This window comes from Tympanuchus pallidicinctus, unplaced genomic scaffold (genome assembly GCF_026119805.1).
Source record: "Tympanuchus pallidicinctus isolate F22 unplaced genomic scaffold, pur_lepc_1.0 scaffold18, whole genome shotgun sequence".
Lineage (NCBI taxonomy): Eukaryota > Metazoa > Chordata > Aves > Galliformes > Phasianidae > Tympanuchus > Tympanuchus pallidicinctus.
The window spans coordinates 10801923-10821661 of record NW_026294699.1 but is presented as its reverse complement, the minus strand read 5'-3'; the positions used below and the strand labels follow the sequence as shown (position 1 = coordinate 10821661).

At 47.1% G+C, this 19739-nt stretch overlaps 4 protein-coding genes and 1 long non-coding RNA gene across 6 annotated transcripts; 2 read left to right on the top strand and 3 right to left on the bottom strand.

Annotated features, from left to right (window-relative positions):
- Window positions 1-167: 167 nt before the first annotated feature.
- Window positions 168-2297, top strand: BUD31 (BUD31 homolog). Its single transcript, XM_052679441.1, has 5 exons — window positions 168-212; window positions 547-691; window positions 1132-1254; window positions 1488-1654; window positions 2014-2297. Exons 2-5 carry the CDS (start codon window positions 598-600, stop codon window positions 2062-2064), a joined length of 435 nt encoding a protein of 144 aa, XP_052535401.1. The 5' UTR covers window positions 168-212; window positions 547-597; the 3' UTR covers window positions 2065-2297.
- A 445-nt stretch (window positions 2298-2742) lies between these two features.
- On the bottom strand, window positions 2743-7469 carry PTCD1 (pentatricopeptide repeat domain 1). Its single transcript, XM_052679432.1, has 8 exons — window positions 6971-7469; window positions 5915-6055; window positions 5497-5715; window positions 5141-5242; window positions 4043-4801; window positions 3744-3860; window positions 3285-3467; window positions 2743-3080 (listed from the first exon to the last, which is right to left on the bottom strand). Exons 1-8 carry the CDS (start codon window positions 7415-7417, stop codon window positions 2886-2888), a joined length of 2163 nt encoding a protein of 720 aa, XP_052535392.1. The 5' UTR covers window positions 7418-7469; the 3' UTR covers window positions 2743-2885.
- A 114-nt stretch (window positions 7470-7583) lies between these two features.
- CPSF4 (cleavage and polyadenylation specific factor 4) lies at window positions 7584-14378 on the top strand. 2 transcript variants are annotated; one of them, XM_052679439.1, is made up of 8 exons: window positions 7584-7876; window positions 9013-9063; window positions 9470-9622; window positions 10413-10508; window positions 10657-10750; window positions 11179-11251; window positions 11720-11812; window positions 12863-14378. In XM_052679439.1, the coding sequence occupies exons 1-8, from the start codon at window positions 7774-7776 to the stop codon at window positions 12929-12931; spliced, it is 732 nt and encodes a 243-aa protein (XP_052535399.1). In that variant the 5' UTR covers window positions 7584-7773; the 3' UTR covers window positions 12932-14378. The 2 variants fall into 2 exon arrangements, with proteins under 2 accessions (XP_052535399.1, XP_052535398.1); XM_052679438.1 differs by lacking the exon at window positions 7584-7876 and having other exon boundaries at window positions 8305-9063.
- Window positions 9526-12261, bottom strand: LOC128078848 (uncharacterized). The gene is made up of 2 exons (XR_008205879.1): window positions 12190-12261; window positions 9526-9846 (listed from the first exon to the last, which is right to left on the bottom strand). It is a non-coding gene; the product is annotated as an uncharacterized LOC128078848 (long non-coding RNA).
- A 678-nt stretch (window positions 14379-15056) lies between the features above and the next one.
- ATP5MF (ATP synthase membrane subunit f) lies at window positions 15057-16340 on the bottom strand. The gene is made up of 4 exons (XM_052679442.1): window positions 16225-16340; window positions 16041-16148; window positions 15573-15689; window positions 15057-15233 (listed from the first exon to the last, which is right to left on the bottom strand). Exons 1-4 carry the CDS (start codon window positions 16337-16339, stop codon window positions 15205-15207), a joined length of 369 nt encoding a protein of 122 aa, XP_052535402.1. The 5' UTR covers window position 16340; the 3' UTR covers window positions 15057-15204.
- Between the last annotated feature and the right edge of the window lie 3399 nt (window positions 16341-19739).

The following is a 19739-nucleotide window of genomic DNA, read 5'->3' as shown; positions in this document are numbered from 1 at the left end:
GCCCCTCCGCTCATCCACAGCGCGGAGCGAGGCCGCACGTCTCCCCGTACTGCCGCATTCCTGCTCTGTCCCCGCTGAGGAGCGGGACGTCAGGGCCGAAGGGCGGGGAGGGTTTTTTTTTTCTCAGGCAGCGCCGCGGACACCTCAGCGGGGCGGGCGGTGAGGCCCCGAGTGACGTCAGAGGCGGCGCGACGGAGACCGGCGGCGCTCGGTGGGTGAGCGGGACCGGCGCCTTCGGAGCCCTGCTGTGCTGCTGCCGGCACGGGCTGAGCCGCTCCGGGCCTTTCGGGAGGGCTCTGCGAAGGCTGGCGGCCGTCTGCCAGGGGTGGTTGGGGCTGGCGGAAGGCGGGGGGGGGATCTGGTGGGACGCGGTGGGCAGCGGGGTTCAGCGCTCGCTGCACGGTTCCCCGCGTCCTGAGGGTTGCATTGGGTGAGGCTGGGCATCGATAAAGCATCTGAGAAGGGAATGGTGAAGGGGCACGGGAATCTTAGGAGAGAATGTCCCTGACAACTCCTTTCGCTTCCTTTGTCCCAGTGTTTTCCTGAACTTCGAGGCTTCCAGGTTCCTCCCTGTAAAGCTCCTTCATTTCCAAGGCAATGCCCAAAGTGAAGCGCAGCAGGAAGCCGCCCCCAGACGGCTGGGAGCTGATCGAGCCCACGCTGGATGAGCTGGATCAGAAGATGAGAGAAGGTACACAGCAGAGCTGGGTGCTGTCAGGGGTGGACACCTCAAATGAGCTTTGGGACCTCCATGAATATGAAGTGGCATTTGTTGTATCTGTGCCTGCAGCAATGGGGTACAGGTGTTGTGGGGCACTCTGTAGCCAAGCTGACTGAAGCTCATTGGCATGTGTGGATGGGCTGGTAGTTCCTGTCCACACTGGTCTGACAAGTCAGGGCATACACAGAATCACCTTCCATCCCAGGGGATGTCACATCATCCTCGGCTTCTTTCTACTTTCATTTCCTCAAGGAGTCACATCACATTTTTCTCCCTGACATTCTGCTCTTAACTCTATAATCTAATAAAGTTATGAATGTTGTTAGAACAGTTTATTCCGAAGTGACTGGGGGAGTAATTTGGCAGCCTAGGAGAATTAGCTGGAATGTCATGTTTGTATTCCTTCCCAGCGGAGACTGAGCCTCACGAAGGGAAAAGGAAAGTGGAATCCCTTTGGCCTATCTTCAGAATCCACCATCAGAAAACACGTTACATCTTCGATCTCTTCTATAAAAGAAAAGCTATCAGCAGAGGTGAGAAACACAAGTTGGTTGGCACTGAATAAGGGAAAATAGGATGCAGTGAGACATCTGCCTGCAGAGGCATGGGAACTGGGGTGCTGAGGAGGATTAGCATTCGGGGTAGGGAGGGTGGAGGGAAGGCTGACATCTGTGCAGCTCCAACAGCTGGTCGGTACAGCTAGAAATTCCTTATAGTGAGTCATCTTAACATCTAATGGGAGCTACGTGTGTCTGCTCTTCTACAGAGCTTTATGAATACTGCATCAAGGAAGGGTACGCTGACAAAAACCTGATTGCAAAGTGGAAGAAACAGGGTTATGAGAACCTTTGCTGCCTGCGGTGCATCCAGACGCGGGACACCAACTTCGGAACCAACTGCATCTGTAGAGTGCCCAAAAGCAAGCTGGAAGTGGTAAGAATTTTCAGCTTGTTCCTGCCCTTCTGTCTGGACCTTTGCAGTAGCCACTCTAGCCTCACTCAGCTGATGGACAGCAGAGGAGGCATTGTTTTTCTTTCTGGAAGCATCTTCAGCTCCAACGCTTCCTGCCTTTTGCTAGTAGTTAACATCTAGTTGCTTTTAAAGTAACTATCAGCTTTGGCATGCAGTTGTTTAGAGTTGTTAACGTACTGGAAACAACAAAAAACTAGACTGTAGATTCTGCATTAAAGGGGCTTCTTCCAAAAGGCAGCCTCTGCTTTGAGGTTTATGCCTGCTGGCCTGCCTGCTCCCAACAGCTGGCCTGAAATATCCCTGTCATGTTTCTTTTCCAGGGGAGAATCATTGAATGCACTCACTGTGGATGCAGAGGCTGTTCTGGGTGAAGGAGACAGACCACCTTTTGAACTCTGAGCCATATCACCCAATACAATGGACTACGAGTGCAATTACAGCTACCTTCTGTGCGATTGGATATTTGTATTGCAATTAAATTGGAAATTCACCTGGGTCATACACACAAAGGCTGTAGTTTTGGAGTTGCTTTTTGTGTAGCTGCTTATTTTAAAATAAAGACTGCCTTCCTGACACAGTGGGCCAATCTTCTGGCAAACCTGTACCCCTGTTGTGAAGGTGTTTGGTTTTTAAGGCAACTCTGTCTCCCATGAGATATTTTATATGCAAGTTGTTTAACAAAATCCTATCAATTTTTTCCCTCAAATAAGGGAATTTAAAGGTTTATGGGGAAAGGAAACAGGACAGTTCTGCAGCAAGATCTCTTCTGATGAGCAGTAAGCTTCACTGCAGTTCTCTACTAAGGCTTTTTAACTTGAATTAATGCAGAGATCGAGTTAGGAACACCAGCAGTCTATGGACTTGCAGGCCACATTTAGATGTTCAAATACACATAACAATGCAGGAAAGACAAAACTAGCCCTGAACTAAACCACTGTTAAATTTGAATTGTTTCTCCTTTGTCACAAGACTTGTTTAGCATAGAGTTTGCTAAACTACAACCTATGTAGTTAAATTCTCTGCATTTAAGCAAATTCACTGACAGTAGATTTGCTTCTCCTTACAACAGGACAAATATTTTATTTAGTAAATATCACAAGAACTTGAGTTCCTGAAACTACAACACAGCTTTACTACAAGGAAGCAGTTCAAGGGTGCAAAGTCCAAGCTCTTCCAGTGCAGTATGCTGGACTCAGCGCTCAGCTGGAGCACTGTGCCCTACCTGCCCCTGCACAGCCTCTTCTTTAGTTTCATCTGTGCAATGTTTAGCTGTTCTGTATTTTTCCCAGGGGTGGGGGGTCTCCTCTCCTGCCATTACTTTTAACCACCGGTAGTAGTAGCCACGGAAGCCATCAATTTTCTCCAAGTATGGGTTCTTTGACTTATACTGCAAATAAAAGTCCAACAAAACAAGCTTCTGTTAGAACAGAGATCATGTAATACCAGTGTGCAGTTGCTACAAGCTGCTATTTAGTAAATAGCTATTGAGAAACCATCAGACAACACCACAATAAAAGGATTAGGGCAGCCATTTACACTTCCCCTCCCATGCTGGCATTCTTCACCCTGCAGCCAGGTCACAGCTACTCACCCGGTCAAACTTTGGAGGGTACTGAGCTGCAAATTCCAGCTGGCGTATGATAACTTCATTGGGGGGTACCTCACTGTTCCTCATGTCTCGCAGGATCTCAGTCAGGTAGCTGTAATCCAGCTGCCTCACAGCAGCAGAAATAAGGGCACTGTAGATGAACTTGTTGGGAGTTATTCCAGATCTCTGAAACAGCAAGGATGGTTAAGCTGCCCATTAGCACAGGACTTCAAGAATATCCTGCACAGCAGCTTCCTACAGTCCCAGCCAACTCTTCCCATGACCTTCTCCCTATCCCAGCATAGCTACAGGACAGAGCCTAAGCTGCCAGCAGCTGCTCTACAGCTGCATTTTTAGGGAATGAGAATTCACCACAGAAACCTCAGGTCTTTTTGGAAGCATTAATGCTTCACTGGCCTTGCCCCTTCCCTAAGCAGGGGATCTGTTAGTTATTTATATTACCTTCAAATCTGAGAGTAACTGCAGTCCATCTTTCTTTTGGTGGCAAGCAATTGCTAAGTTGCAAAATGTCTGGAGGTTAGGCGATATTCTCCTCTCTGCAAGAGCTGACAGAAGGCTCTGTAAGATACAAATGTGGCATCAATTCCCAAGAAGCTCCACCGTAGTGCCAGCTAGTGAAAAACAGTGTAAGATTCTCAGTTTATCTTGTGGACAGAGAAACAGGTCTCACAGTGAAACACAGGCACCACTGGAGGCCTGGGACAAGAAAACAGCAACATGGCTGGTTCCGAGTTCCTCACCTTGGCTCCTTCTAGGTCTCCACGTTTACTTTTCTTCCTTATTAAAGTGTTAAAGAATGTCACATCTACTTTCACTTTATGTTCATCAAGGAGTGCCAGCAAAGAGGATTCCGATGGGCTCTGGGGTTCCACCAGCTCCGCCAGTAAAGTAAATGTTTTAATGTCAGGTTCTGCATTGTCCTCTTTCATTTTATTCAAGAAACCCTCCACATCTCCCATCAAAGACAGTCTATCAGATGGTGTGGATACTGTCCCCAAGGAAACCACATCTGCATCAGCTATCTGTGAATCCAGCAGGTTGGGCAGGTTGCAGAAATGCAGCTTCTGGCTTAGATAAGCTTGTTTTTGCTGTGCCTCATCTTGGCCTCTCCTCATCAGTGCTCCAGTCCTGCTGTGACTTACATTAGGGCTGTCAAGACCAGTTGGTACTGGTTTATTTTCAGCCTGATTCACATCTTTGTTTTGTTGCACGATCAGTTTTTCAGGCTGCATTGAATTTTCCTGAAATAACTGCTTTTCCATGGCTTCCACATCCAGCTGGACAACTGGTGCAGCTTCTTCTCCCTTCTTTCTCTGATTTTTCACCTTCTGCCTGCCAGGTGCAAGCCTCAGTTGAGGTGAGTTCTCATCGGTGGGTCTCAGCAATACTTTAGAAGCCACAGCTGGATCACCTATTCCACAGTCTCTTGCAGCACGCAGCATCAAATTGTAACTGTGGCTATCGGCCTTTATGCCCAGCTTAGTCATTTGTTTCCAAACCTGAAGAGGGAAAAAGGAACAAACATACATAACAGCAAATAACAGGAGCATTTCTAGCAGACTGTAAGCATACTTACAGTGCATACTCTTACATTATCTACCTGCAGAAAAGGAAGTTTATAGCACGATAAGTTGAGATGCCAGTGGGCAGTGAACAGCCACCTCAAGCCAGTACAGCCCTGTGAGGTCCTCCAGGGTTCTCCAACATCTTACACAATGTCCTGAAGGGTGTCTGATTTGCAGAACTTGCCCCAGGAGGAGCTGAGTACCTCATTTCATCAGCTCTGTGAAATTGCTGTACTGTGCCTTTTTCTTGCCATTTAGCACATAAAGACAAACCTGTAAGGCATATCGGAAGCCACTTTCACTGTCCTTTATGCAGCTCATTAGAAGGAAGCTGAAGGTCTCAGCTGTGGGAACGTGGCCCTTGCGCACCATTTCCTAAAGAACAGGAGAGAGAGCATTAGACTTCCCAGGTACTCAAACTGTCACAGCTGTTGATGTGTGTGGCATCATTTTATGTACTTGACCTTGGTAAGTATCAAGATAATTTAATTGAATGAGACCAAAGTCAATGAAACACAAACACCTGGTCAGTAATTATCACTGCAAAAATTTCTGCAATGTGATAATGCAATATTGCAACTTCCAAGAGCTTTAATTAGAACAGAACACAAGAAAAGTCCTGTATTTACCTTCAATACATCAAAACACATCCTGAGATCCGAGCACAGCGCACAGACTTTCAGTAATGCATGGTAAGTGATCAGGTTCAACTCCTGGTTTTTGTCCTTCAGCTGCTGCCGTAGTTTGAGCGCACTCTGCAGGCCCGAGTCTTTCCATGGTGATTCTGCACAGGCATTGAACAGTGCTGTGTATGTGGGCTCAGTAGGAGTTAAGCCTCGCTTTTTCATCTAAGGGAAGAGAAGATGTGGAAGTAGCTTTTAGGAAAAGAGTTATTTCATCGTTTGGTTTTAAGAGCTTGAGGCTAAGAAAAGGTGAACATTAGCTCAAAGGCATTTTGGAGAGAAAAACAGGACCAAATGCTAGAAACAGATGTAGTAGCTGAGAAAACCTAATGAAGGTTCAAGAGAAGAGAGAACGTAAACCTACATCATTGTAGAGTCTGAATGCCTTTTTCACGTAGCCAACCCTGCCACAGCCGCCAATTAGAACAGTGTAATTGCTCTCTTCTGGCTTCACTCGCTCCTCCTTCAGCATCTGCACCTCAAACAGCTCCAGGGCCTCTGCTAGCTACAGAGAAAAGGAAAATCCATTATAAGGCAACAAGAGAATCAGTTACAATAGATATGAGTAGTCTTAGCTGCAGTCAGAAATCCTACAGAGCACAGAATTCCTCATAAATTCTTGTTTTCCTTCTTTTTGTAAAGATGATAACGAAACATGTAGCACAATAGAATCATTAAGTTGGAAAAGGCCTTTAAGATCATTGAGTCCTATCTGTCAGTCCCTCAGTGCCGCATTTCCACAGTTCTCAATCGCCTCCAAGGATGGTGACTCCACCACCTCCCTGGCAGTTGGCTCCAATGCATTACCACTCTTTCCAAGAAGATGTTTCCTAATACCCAAGCTGAACGTCCCCTAGCACAACCTGAGGCCATCACCTCTCATTCTATCAGTTACTTGGGATCAGAGGCCAACCCCCATCTCACTACAACCTCCTTTCAGGGAGCAGAAAGCAGTGAGGTCTCCTCAGAGTCCCTTTTTCTCTAGACTGAACAATTCCAGCTCCCTGAACTGCTCCCCATAGGACTCGTGCTCTAAACCCCTCACAGCTTCATTACCCTTCTCTGGACACACTCCAGGGCTTTCTCCACATTTTTTTTTTTTTTTTTTTTGGTCCAAAATTGAACACAGTACTTGAGGTGTGGCCTCAACTGTGCTGAGCACAGAGGGTCGGCCATAAAGGGAAGGCAGGAGTAGGAAGGGGGGAGGATCTGCCCAGCACCAGAACCCAGCTGCTACACACACCATCAGAGCACATCTTCCAGGTACAACTTAGACTTCAGTCCAGCCCCAAGATGGTCAGGTAGAGGAACTTGGTGATCTCTGCAAGCCCCTCCTAAGTGAACCACTCTAATCCTAACACAAAAGTGTTCATTCACGTGGATCAAAAGTCATTAAAACCCAAATAAGCAAAGAGCAAACCTTGTCCTCCTTGATGAGGGCCTTGCACCTCAAGAAGTACCAGTACGGAGTGTTCCTGGGGCCGCGCCACAGCCTCCTTTCCCCTTCTTCTTCCCCATCCTCTTCAAGCTTTAAGTTCCGAAACACTGACGTGGTTTTGCGGTAATATTTTCTAGAAGAGAACTTTGTAGACAGCGTCCCGAACTCCACACCCTCATCATCCTCATCCTCATCATTCTTCTCCTCACCGCCCGCAGCTCTGGCGGGGCCTCCCGCTTCGCCTCCCTTCCCATTCGCACCACACACCTCAGGGGGCAACTGTGACGAGCTCAGCGCCCTCAGGCCACGTAGCGGCGGGAGGCTCGGCCTGGGGGAACAGAGCGGGCCGAGGGGCGGCCGAGCAGCGGCGCGGCAGCACCACCAAGCGAGGGGCGAGAGGGGAAGGAGGAGGAGCCGCGCGGGCCTCATAACGGGAGCGCGGCGGAACCCGCCGGTCGTGTGGCAACACCCCCTCACGGCCACCGTAGCGCCACGGCGCCTGCGCGGCCGGAAGAGGCGTGCCTAGAGCGCCACGCCGCCATCTGATTGGCGGAGAGCCGCGCGGGCGCGCTGCCTGCCGGGTGGCCGGAGGCGGAGGTGGTTTCCCGGCATCCTCCGGGACAGGCGGGCGGCGCGGCGCGGGGCGCGCGCGGCCGCCTTTACTCTTTGAGGCGCTGCCGAAACGAAGCAGGCTGGGCCGGGCCAGGCCAGGCCGGGCCTGGCCGCAGCCGGCCCCCACCATTCCCCCCCTTCCCTCCCGGTGCCGTCGCCCCCCGGCTGCCACCATGCAGGAGCTCATCGCCAGCGTGGACCACATCAAGTTCGACCTGGAGCTGGCGGTGGAGCAGCAGCTGGGGGCGCAGCCGCTGCCCTTTCCCGGCATGGACAGTGCGTGTGGGCTCAGGGCGCGGCCTTTCCTCTCCGGGGTGCCTCTGTCCCTGTCCCGGGGTGGTGGGGGGGTTCCCGGGCCCTGTGCCGGGCTCCCGTCCTCGTGTCCCCTCAGCTCCTGCTGCCCCACGAGGTTCTGCCGGGTGCTGCATGTCTGTAGTTTGTAGTTTGTGCCAAGCTGGGATGGAAGCAAAGTTGAGGCATTCATGTGAATAAACACTGCTCTCCCAAGCTGTTGTTTTATTTCCGTTTTGGTAGATGAGGTGTTTTGGCCGCAGGGAAGCTGTAGGTGGGTTCATGGTCTGGTGTCATAACGCTTTCCTGGATAGTCTGGAGATGGAGGGGGCTCAAGGGAGACCACATCACCCCTACAGGTTGTGGTGAGGTGAGGGTCGGCCTCTGATCCCAGGTAACAGCAGTAGGATGAGAGGTGATGGCTTCAAGTTGCGCCAGGGGAGGTTCGGGTTGGGTATTTAGAAAACATTTAATCTCCAAAAGAGATGTAATGCATTGGAACATGCTGCCCAGGGAGATGGTGGAGTCCCTGGAGGTATGGAGAATGTGGGGATGTAGCAGTGAAGGACACGGTTGGTGGGCATGGAGAGGATGGGCTGGTTGGACTTGGTCATCGTAGAGGTCTTCTCCAACCTGTCAACCAATACAAATAGTCCTGGGAGACTCAACAGTTTGCTGATGTTCTGTGTCAGTGCTGCTGACCTCATGTTGCTCCCTTCAATGCTGTGATTCCTGTTGGTCAGCGAGGGATAACGCAGCAATGATTGGTTCAGGCTTTTCTGCTGAGAAAGTACAAGACCAGAGTTGCCAGAGCTCTAAACACATTTCACTACAGCAATTGGTTTAATAGTAAGCGCCCAGCCAGCAGAACCTAAGTCAGAAAGTCTATAAACAGAACTAATGAACTTTGCAAATTTCCCTGCTGTGTATTCATTGAGGAGAATACAGATATTTGTGAAGGCCAGACCTGAACAAAGAATCCATGCAGGAATGTAAATTTCTTAAACCAAAATGCTATTTCTCTTTTGAATTTGAGGGCTTGATAATTTCTTCAGGAAGAAAATACTTCGAAAGCTCCTACAAAAGTTTGTTAACATTTATTATCTTTCTTCTCTCCGCAGAATCAGGTGCAGCTGTCTGTGAATTTTTTTTAAAGGCGGCATGTGGGAAAGGCAAGTTGTATTTCCAGTACACTTACACTCACATAGCAGGGAGGAGAATTAGATTTGCTAGTGCTATGATAATGATGGGTTTTATTAAGCCGAGGGCTGAGGAAGAGGATAAAAATGAAGCATATTGGGTTAACTCCACAAATCATGTGGGGTTTGCTGTGGATGTAACTGCTGTAATATCTGTGGGTTGTGGTTGCTGGGATTAAAAGCTGGAGACTACGGTGCTCAGCTTGTTTGAGGGTAAAACAGGACTTGCCTGGATGTCCTTGTTTGTCATTGCATTAAAAGCAAGTCATAAGAAAAACTGAATTCTTGTAGAGGCAAGTGGAACACTGCTGTTGTATTTCTGCTTGTGCTGCAGATTTTAATTGTTCTTTCTCATTTTCCTTATCCCATCCTCATGTAGGAGGTATGTGCCCATTCAGACACATCAGTGGGGAAAAGACTGTTGTTTGCAAACACTGGCTACGAGGACTATGCAAAAAGGGAGACCAGTGCGAGTTTCTGCACGAGTATGACATGACCAAGATGCCTGAGTGTTACTTCTACTCCAAATTTGGTAAGAAGTGTTGTAGCTCCTACTTAGTGTTCCTTGCAAGTGTGGGAGTCTGGTGAAGAGGATCCTGGTGCATCCCTCTTATTCCATCTTCAGAATATTTCAGTTCTTCCATGTCTGCTGACACTGTTTGGTTGTAGTTTTTCAGGTCTGCTTAGCTCTTTTATCTTTTTATTCCCCTAAGTCCACCACGTGTTGTAGATGTCTTCTCTCTCAAGAGCTTGTCACTGTAGGGAAGAGGGAGGAAGTTCACATTGATCACTGGGTTTTGTACTTTATATTCCTCTTTTTAGCATGAGTTGAGTAGGATGAGCAGGTGGTCTTTGCATGAATCTTGTTTTGGGGAGTTGATGAGCAGCAGAGGGCATGGGGGTGCAAAACTTTTATGCACTTGCTTTCCAGCTCTGGAGATCTGGACATAATGAGGCAACTTGCTGTCAGAAACCTACAGTCTTGTAGGTTTCCTTGGATTGAGGTTAGTGTGCAATTTGTAGTTTCTCCACACTTTTGGTGCACTAAATGTTGGTTTTTTGTTATCATGACTCTCGAGATCAGTTTCCACATTGTTTTTAAAAGCTCACATAAGTAATCCAGTCTGGTAGGACTTCACTCACTAGTGGTGAGTGGTTGGTGTTCATCCTCTAGGTTAAGTCAGGCAATAAGACTGTTGTACCTGAACTTATGAATGCTGGTAACAGCTTTGTGGGAGCTGTGTGATCCAGGTAACATTTTAGGAGTTATTTGATCTTGAGCCTGCATCATTAACTAAGAAGTGCATTTGCCTTTGGTACAGGGGAATGCAGTAACAAAGAATGTCCATTCTTGCACATTGACCCGGAATCTAAGATCAAAGACTGTCCCTGGTATGACAGAGGCTTCTGTAAACACGGTATGTATGTCGTATAGCTGCTGCTTCTGTGGCTGTAAGAGGAGGGCATTGCTATTATTTCATTGCATGATCTGCCTAGTGTGCCTGCTGCTATTTAACACTGCAGTGCACATGTATGGTACACGAACCATGGAGCTTTGTGTTGCAGGTCCACTCTGCAGACACCGGCACACTCGAAGAGTCATTTGTGTGAATTACCTAGTAGGATTCTGTCCAGAAGGGCCTACCTGTAAATTCATGCAGTGAGTATGTTTGCAGGCTTGCTCTTTAATGATGCTTCCACTTAACCTGATGTTGTCATACGGGGGTGTCCAGTGCTTCCCAGTGGTTCTGTAGAGATAGCCAACACTTGGTATCACAGTCTGTTTTCGCTGGGAGGACGTGGTGCTTGTCCTCCCCAGAGAGCTACCAGTAAGACACTGAAGTGGTGCTCAGATGCCGTGGTGGGATTGCATGAGCTTGTGTTACAGAAGACTTTTGGTTACTGGCATATTGTTTTAGCAAGCATAAATACTGAGCACCAGAATGATAACTGGGGAAAGGTCCGTTTTCCATAAATCTAATTTAATTAGCTGAACATTTTGTTTGGAGTCTTTTTTTTTTTTTTAACTGAGCTGATGCAAAAAATGTTGGTGTATAATTTGAGAATCTTTATTTCTGCCTAAAACAGCCCTCGATTTGAACTACCTATGGGAACCACAGAGCAACCACCACTGCCTCAGCCAGCACAAACACAGCAAAAGGTACACAACTCCCCTGCTTCCTACACACCTACTCTCAAAGCATTTTCCACAGTGCTTTAGAAGAGGCCATTATAGCAATGAAAGTCTTACAGTTGCTCTAATATAACATGAAGATCTAATCACAGAATGCTCCTGTAGAACAGAAGCATGTCATGTGTGGTTATGCAACCATCTGCCAGTTTTTGTAATCTGCATGACATCTCAGTCATGGCAATGATATTTTAGCAGCCCAAACCAATTCTCTAAAGCTGCTCTTCAGAGAAAAGCAGGATTGCTGGGTTTTGTAATCCTTAGTTTTTGGTTTCTTCTCTCTGGTGCTCCAGCTGGCAGATCACCCACACAGACTGGGAGGAAAACGGATCGTTCAATATGTGGGGTGTTCTTTTCTCTTGTTAAGAAAATAAGAGGTGTAAAAAATCATTGTCCTTGATGCGCTTAATGAATCAGAACTCTTCTCTTAACTAACAGAGGACACCCCAAGTTATTGGAGTCATGCAATCTCAAAATAACAACACTGGGAACAGAGGACCCCGGCCATTGGAGCAGGTCACCTGTTACAAGGTAATTCAGAAGGGAGGGAAAGCAGGGGTACCACATTTAAGTAATAAGAACACGTATCACCTGGATTATCTCATGTTGCTTTGTTGCTGGTTGCTTGCTTGAGCAGCAGTTATTATGACTGGACGAGGATATTAAGAAGCTGAATCAAATCCAGTCTTCTGCAAATACAGCTTTCAAAAGCCATATCTCTGTTTAAGGCTACTTCCTCTCCAGTAAATAAGCAAGGATTTAAGGAAGCAAGTAAACTACATGTGTGGATGTAGTGCTATAATGTGAAGTACAGCAGTAATAACAAAGAGACACAATCCTAGGCTGTAGTAAGAAAGAACGAGTTCAAACACAGAATCTGCAGACACAAAGGAAGAAAAACTGCTTACCTTTAAAAGGCCTCCAGTAGGTAGGGATCTCCAGTGAGATCCTCTTGCTTCCACTGCCAGCCCTTAAATGAGGTCTGGGAAGGGGTGGATCCTGGCTCTACCCTTCCAGCCACTCAGATGCATTGCACACACCTGAGCTCCCCTGGGTTGGCCCTGCCTTCCCACCAGGTGCTCAATCACTGCTTCAAGCCCTGACTTAAATTTCCACTACAGTGGAGAATGCTGTAATATCAGAGGCTGATGTTTCCCTCTGGCTTTGAATAGCCCTAAGGTGCAATGTCACAAATTTCTTGTTTAGATGCACTTTTAACTGTGCAATCCAGGATCAGCTGAGCCCCCATTATAAATCTCCATTGCAGTTTACATGTTAAGTGGAATAGTCTTGGAAGCCTCAAATACTGAAATTAACATTGTATGTCACAGCTCTTTGCAGCAGTGCACTGGGTTTGTCATACAATAACGTGGTAGTGATTGATCCCAGCACAGAAGCAGCTTTTGCTCCAGGGAGTGGAAATAGTCCATAAGTTGTGGCTCTTTTGACACCAGTTCACTGACTCACTGACTGAATGCTGCATCTTCCATACACGGAAAAGCTGTTAAAAGCTGCTTGTTAAAGGCAGCAAGAGAAAGAATCTGTAACTCTAAAAACCTCTCTCTCTCTTCTTTTTTTTAGTGTGGTGAAAAAGGTCATTATGCCAACAGATGCACCAAAGGACATCTGGCCTTTCTCAGTGGACAGTGAAAGAGCAGAAAGAAGAGTGCAAGGGAGCTATTAACACTGAGAAAAGGTTTCTGCCTTGCACTATTTCTTGAACTATTAATCAGGTTGGTTTTTTAATGCCATTACTGAAAGAACTGGTCAGAGGCTGGCTGCTGCTAAGCAACATTTTTGTAATTGTCCACAACTTTTTTTATGTTTTAACCTTTTTAAAATAGATTTTGGCCTCCGTCTACTTTCATTGAGCCCTGCTGAAAGGCAGATCTAAAAGCAAACAGACACGCAAAGCCCTCACCGGTGCAGCATTCCATGTAAATACAGCTGACCCTGGTGGTTTTTTTTTTTAATGTTTTCCTCCTGCCACTTCTCTTTGGAGAACCTGCAGCATTTCAGCACTCCCTGTGGAAGCAGAAAGACTGACTGGGAAAATTAGTCCTTGAAATGCCTTCCCTTCAGTGAGGAATTCTGCTGTCCTGCTCTTACAAAGTGAAGTTGTGTTCCTAGATCCAGTCTTGTGAGCTTGTCCTGGTGATTGACTTAATGCCTCACATGCACCAGGCTATAAAACTCTTGTCCACTTTGTTTTTGTGTTTCTTGCTATACTGAAGGTTAGAAATTAATCTTCTGGGTGAGAACTGATTTGGGAAGAATAAATTGGCATCTCTGCAGTTGGCCAAATAATAAGAAATGATTTTGGGAAATTCACATCTGTGTTCATTTTCCATTTGCAAAAAAACACAGGGAAATGAACACAGTTTAAAGTGTAGGAACAAAAGAGCCTTTTCTCAGCACCCCTGTCATTCAGCTCACACCAAACAGGTATTTCTGTAGCCTAGAGAAGACCAAGAAGTGGAGCTGTATATTTTTATGGAACACTGCTTTTTAAAAGTGGTAGAACATTCTTCTGAGATCGTACCTCTGCAAGCCAAAACCCATTTGTTTTGTGAGACAACTATTTCAAAAGGGCCAATGATAAAATGTGAATTAAAAAAAAAACCAACAACTTGCACCTATGTGAGCCTTATTGATGATAACCCCTCATTTGCTGACTGCCTTTGTACCTTGTTTTTATTGAAATGTACGGATGGAAAAAGCTGTCTGTGATTATTTTCTTTTTAAGTAGGGCAACATGGTTAAATTAGAAGAAGTGACCAGAGCCTATGTTGGTTTGAATGGCAGCCATTGTTTCACTGTGTGCATTCAGAGTCAGTCAAAATAGAAGTTCTGAGACTAAGAGACTGTATTACAGCAAACTGTCAAGAATTTGCTTACTATGTTGTGTCCCTTCATGCTGAACAGCAGCCAAACTAAATGACACCTGCATGTAACTAGGTGCGTGGAAAGGGAGCAAACCCTTGTCTAGTTACCATTCCCATCTAGTTCAGGGAGACTTAAAGTCTTCACTCCCTGAAAAGATGTTTTCTGCAACTGAAAAGCCTTTCTCTTACTGATAAAGCTCAAGAGATTTGTATTCCTTAGCTCATGGTTTTCATTCTTGCTCCTATTATGAGAAAAATACTGCAGACTGTACCTGCAGCACCCAGGTACAACAGGCTTCTTAAGATGCACCTGCTCAGTGGAAAGCATGAGGAAGCTAATCAGGTGGGGCCAAATCCACAGCTGCTCCTTTAAATTGCAATTGTGCATTTAAGTCAATCAGCAGTTTTCCATTTTTAATGGACTTTCATTATATCACAGCTCCTTTAGGCTTATACCTGTTCAGAAAACCCTCCCAGCTGCTGTAAGTAAATGAACACAGCTATAGTTTTGACAGAAATGGTTTAACAGGTAACAAACCTGAACCTGTCTCAGATGGTGGAAAACTGTCCAAATGCCTCTGGGCCCCAGGTGACAGACAGATGGAGAATTACACAGCCACACCAAGCCTCTGAAAGCCTCTAAGATATTCTTTAAAATATTATATCCTCTCATCTAGCTGTCCAACCTTTTAACAGTTAGACCAGCAGAAGTAAAAAGCATTTGTTTGCTTCTTATCAAAGAGCTGAATGCAAACCATTTGTAATAATTTCCTCAATTCATAATGCAGCCTAGGTAGCAGGAACTTTTCCCAAACTTACCCTTGTGAGGTGCAAAATTGAGAAGACAAACCTCACCCACACAGTCAAATTAACAAGCCATTTATGACAGGTTCAGTTCAGCAAGTGTAAAGTGTATGCACTTTATTATTGGTCACAACAGTAGAGATTTTTTTTAATGAATGACAGTTCAGTTGCCTTCTGTCAGGATGAATGTCCCAGTGGCCACAAGCTGCACCTTCACTTTCTGAATTCCATGTTTCAGTGATACTTCCTGCGCCGGTCATGCTCTGTATCAAAGTAAAACAACAAGAAGTTGCAACAAGAAAAAAAATCCATGGATTTCACACACACAAAGAAAGCACTCCAGGGGAAATCTAAGTGTGTAGCTTTTAAGCACCATCAGGTTAAAGAGGCGATAAGAGCTACACTTCTTTCAACACCAAGAAAGTGTGGGTTATCTGACAATTAGAAGTATTCAATTTGCTTCTCTAGACAGCATCAGATTGAAGTGACAACACTTAAGATGCTCTTTGACTTCATTTCTAAGAGCAGTTACAAAGTTTACTGTTTTCACTGCCCCAGGCAATCACCAAGCTGCCCCACATTCAGCCATAGTTTTTACTTACTCAAGTGACTGTAGCTCCAGATGTAGCTCATGACAACATACCCTGCAAGCACCATACTGATACCACCAAGGCCCCCTTTCTTCACGTTGATGTATTTATTGTAATACCTCTCATAACCTGCGGAGAAGAAAGGAGGTTTTCACAGCAGCCAGATGAACAGTTTTCTGTCAGAAAGAAAGATGCTGATTGCAAAAGGCTTCCGGAAAGACCCAGGGGTCTCAGAATCAAGTCTGAGAGAAAGCAACGTGTGTTGGTGAAGCACCGTGTCAGTGCAAGCCAAAAAAAAGGTAAAAACGATCTTTTTCCCCAAACTTTAGCACGGCCCTAACAAGCTCATGCTACTTCGGGATTACCTGACTCTTCAATGCTAACACACACTGTACGGAGACGCTAGCGTTTGTTGTTTTGAAGCCGCACGCACAGCACAGGGCACTGTCAGAGCTGCTGCCACAGCCCCGCTTCTCTCACCTCTGCGGAAGGCGCCCGCGATGCCGCCGGGGGTGAAGTCCCTCATAGCCAGCCAGCTGGGCAGCTGGCCCAGCTTGACGTCCAGCAGCTTCATGTCCTTCAGAGGAACTGCGGGATAAAGAAACAGAGCGCGGTCAGCGAGAGCCGAGGAGCCGCGGTCACCTTGGAGGCCCGCAGCACTCACCCGGCGGCTGCGCCATCTTGTCGTGCCGTGCGCCACCGCGGGGCGAGACGGGAAGGGGGCGCGACGCAGGGGCTGACGGGAGGAGGGTCGGCGGGTGGGCATGGGGCGCCGCCATGTTGGGTGGGGCGGAGCGGGGCTGGAGGGCGTACATTGATGTTGCTTATTACGGAGTCATGACCTCGGGCAGCGGCAGGGATGGGGCAGCTACCTCTCTGGAAGCAGTGCCAGCGCCTCACCGCCCTCCAAGTGAACCATTTCCCTATTGCATCCGACCTAAATCTCCTCTCTTCCAGTTTAAAACCATCTCCATTGTCCTATCGCTATCAGACCGTGTTAAAAGTCACTCTCCTGCTGTTTATCGGCTCCCTTTAGGTAGTGGAAGGCTGCAGCGGTCTCCCTGGAGATTCTCTTCCCCAGGCTGGACACCCGCAGCTCTCAGCCCGCGCCCACTGCAGATGCGCTCCACTCTGACATCCCCGTGCCCTCTGCAGACCCCGCTCCAGCAGCTCCATATCCGTGTGCTGGGGACCCCTGGACGCAGTGCTCCTGGTGGGACCTCACGAGGGCAGAGCAGAGGGGGACAATCCCTCCCAGCTGTGCCCATATCTGGGAGGCACCCAGCTCGCCCCGTGCCACCACGGCTCTGTAAGGGCTCCGGGACGCGCAGGAGCCCGGCAGGTGTCACTGGCAGGCAGCGAGCTGTGCAGCGAGGCTCGAAGCTCGCCCGACCTCTAGAGGTTTCCCATCGAATCGTTCAGCTCCAGGGCAGCGTCAGGCTCGGTTCTCCGCTGTGCTGAGCTCCATCGGCGAACTGATGCAGCAGGGAGCGGCGAGCCAGCCAGTACACGAGATCTCCCAGGTGTTAAACCTGCACCGCAGAGGGACTGCTTCAACTGAGCAGAGATGGTGGAGACTAAATTCAAGATGCACAGCTCCTATCTGAGCACCGTGTGACCCATTTTTGCACCTTTTACTTTGCTTAGGTTGCGGAGTCCCGTAGGATTTCCTGTAGTCATTGCAGGATCTTTGCATTTAGTCTTAGGCTTACGTGGTACTCAAGGAGCTGACTGCTGTCGTTTTGAGATGGCACTGTGTGATTCATGTTACTCCAGGGCTGGCCTGGGTGTCCAGCTTATATCTCAGTCCTTCATCTTACCCAAATCAATTTCTTTACATTGAACAGTGCTCTCCTGCAATGTAACAATAAAAGCAGAAGAAGGAGACTACTGCCTGCTTTTTTTCGCTGACTTATTAACAGAAAGTAGAGTTAGGAAAGCATAGTGTGCCTGATCACTTGGAGAAAGTGTTCTGAATGTAGTCACTGTTAAATGAGTTAAAAATCCCTTTATTAAATTATCCTTTATTCTATTATTGCAGTTACTGGCAACTGCAGTTTTATTGCAGAAGTGTCCCCTCATGAACTGCTATGTGGCCTTTTTGCTGCACTTGCATAAAAGCATGCTTTAGACTTGCTTCCCTCATTCTTGCAAGGCAACCTGTAGTTTCAAATAGGATTACTCATGCAAGGCAAATTAATTCACCTACAGGAGAAAAGCCAATGGCAGGTGCCTCATTTTAAAGAGTTCCCTGCGGAGCACACAGCGTTGTTCAAACCGCTTACAGCAAAGCCTGGGGAAGTTTGATTTGTTACGATAGCAAAGGAAGGCCATAAAATGATTCATCTGCAAAGCAATTAGGGACAGAAGTGCCCTAAACCTCGGCCCGAACTGCCTGCTCTGGTGAACTGAGGGAGAAGAGCTGCTGTCTTTGTGCCATCTTAATCCCAAACCAAGCAGGAAGAGTTAAATGGTGCAGATGTGTGGGAGGTTTTGCAGCACATTTCCTCCCTTTGACCTGTGTTGCTGGCTAACGTTCAAGGTCTCACTGGTTGATTCAGATTGGAGGAGGAGGAGTGATGAAGAAAGGTATTTCTGTTGTGTTTCTGCGTGCTTACAAGAATGCTCCCAGCCCTCCTTTCCTGAATGCAGAAGAAATCACACAGCTGAGAGCTTCCTTGCTTCCAGCTCCACACCTGTTCCCGGCAGCACTGTGACCCCAAGCCCCTCTGTGTCTTGTGTTCAGTCCAGGTTTTGTATCAGTGATTGTTCAGGCTGCTCAGAGCTTCCGTTCCCTGCCTGTTTCAACACGCTCTCTTTCTGTTGTCTTCTTCACCTGAATCAGATTGTCCATCTACACAAAATCTCTTTCCTTTTAATGTCCTGCCCAAGACTGTCCCCTCTGAGCCTTCAGGTGCACGAGCCTGTGGTTAGAAACACAGATTTAATGTCTCCTTCAGCGACCCTAAATAAAGGAATGCAGTTAAATCTACCAGTTTCAAGAAGATTTAACCCAGCCTATAAAAATAAAAGCCTAATGGATTGTTGCCCCAAGGTTTTCATCTTGCTCAAGTTCCCTCCAGAAAGTGCTCTGAAGTTTATAAGTAATGGCATGGAAATAATAGCGAGTACATCATTCAAAAAACCCAGAGTATTTTGCAAAGGACGTCAGTAAATACGAAAGACGTTTCCTTTCTCCTGTAGCAACCATAGCACATAATACTGCAGCTTTCACTCCGAAGACGCAGTTGTGGATTGAAAAGTTAAGTAACACTCTTGATTAAAAGGCGAAGCATAAAGCAGAACACGACCTCCCTCAGACTGTAAGATCTTAGGGGCTGTGTCATGTTTTCAGCCTGGGTGCATTTCACCCTTTGAAATGCAGGGTCTCACCGGGTAGGGACGGTCAGCGATGCAGTAGCCAGATGCAGACGCAGTGTCTGTAGCCATACAAAGTAGCACAGAGTGGCCTTCAGGAAGGTCAAGAGACGAGGATTTACCTCCCTGATCCTGCGCCCACTCAGACTGATGACAAAGCACCCTGTGCTTTTAATAAAGGATCAAACCTACACAAGCGGACAGATAAAGTTCTGACACACGCGGTTTGGCATAGGATGCTTCTTGGCTCCCAAACAGTTATTTCGAGCCGATGTCTTCCCACTATCACAGGCTGAGTGGCTGCAGCCATCAAGGAGAAAAAGAAATCATGGAACACAGGCAGCTCAATGGAGAGCGGCATGTTTTATCAACTGGCAACTCGTGGAAAAAGTAGCTTGATCCAATCTTGTTTTCAAAGTGCATGAGCAGTTTGATGTGGTGAGAGCAGTGCTGCTGCACTGCATAGTCTCATAGGTCTCAACCTGGTTCATCTCAAGAAGTGCCTGCAGTGAAAGCTGGCTGCTGGGGGGAATAGGATGAGAGATGGGTGTGGAGTTTGGGAACTCTTCCATGGCCACAAGTCCTCAGGAAAATGAATTCCCTTGCACTGACAATGATATCTAAAGACTGACCCAGCAGAAGCAGTTAAGAGAATGAACATAGGATTGCTGTGTGTTATTGCAGAGCCATTTTCCGTAGTCAACCTCAAAACACTTTACAAAGAAGACTGCTTACCAATAATTAATAGTTTAGCATGTACGTCGCTCTTTTCTCTTTCTCAGCACATAAGTATTGAGGCAT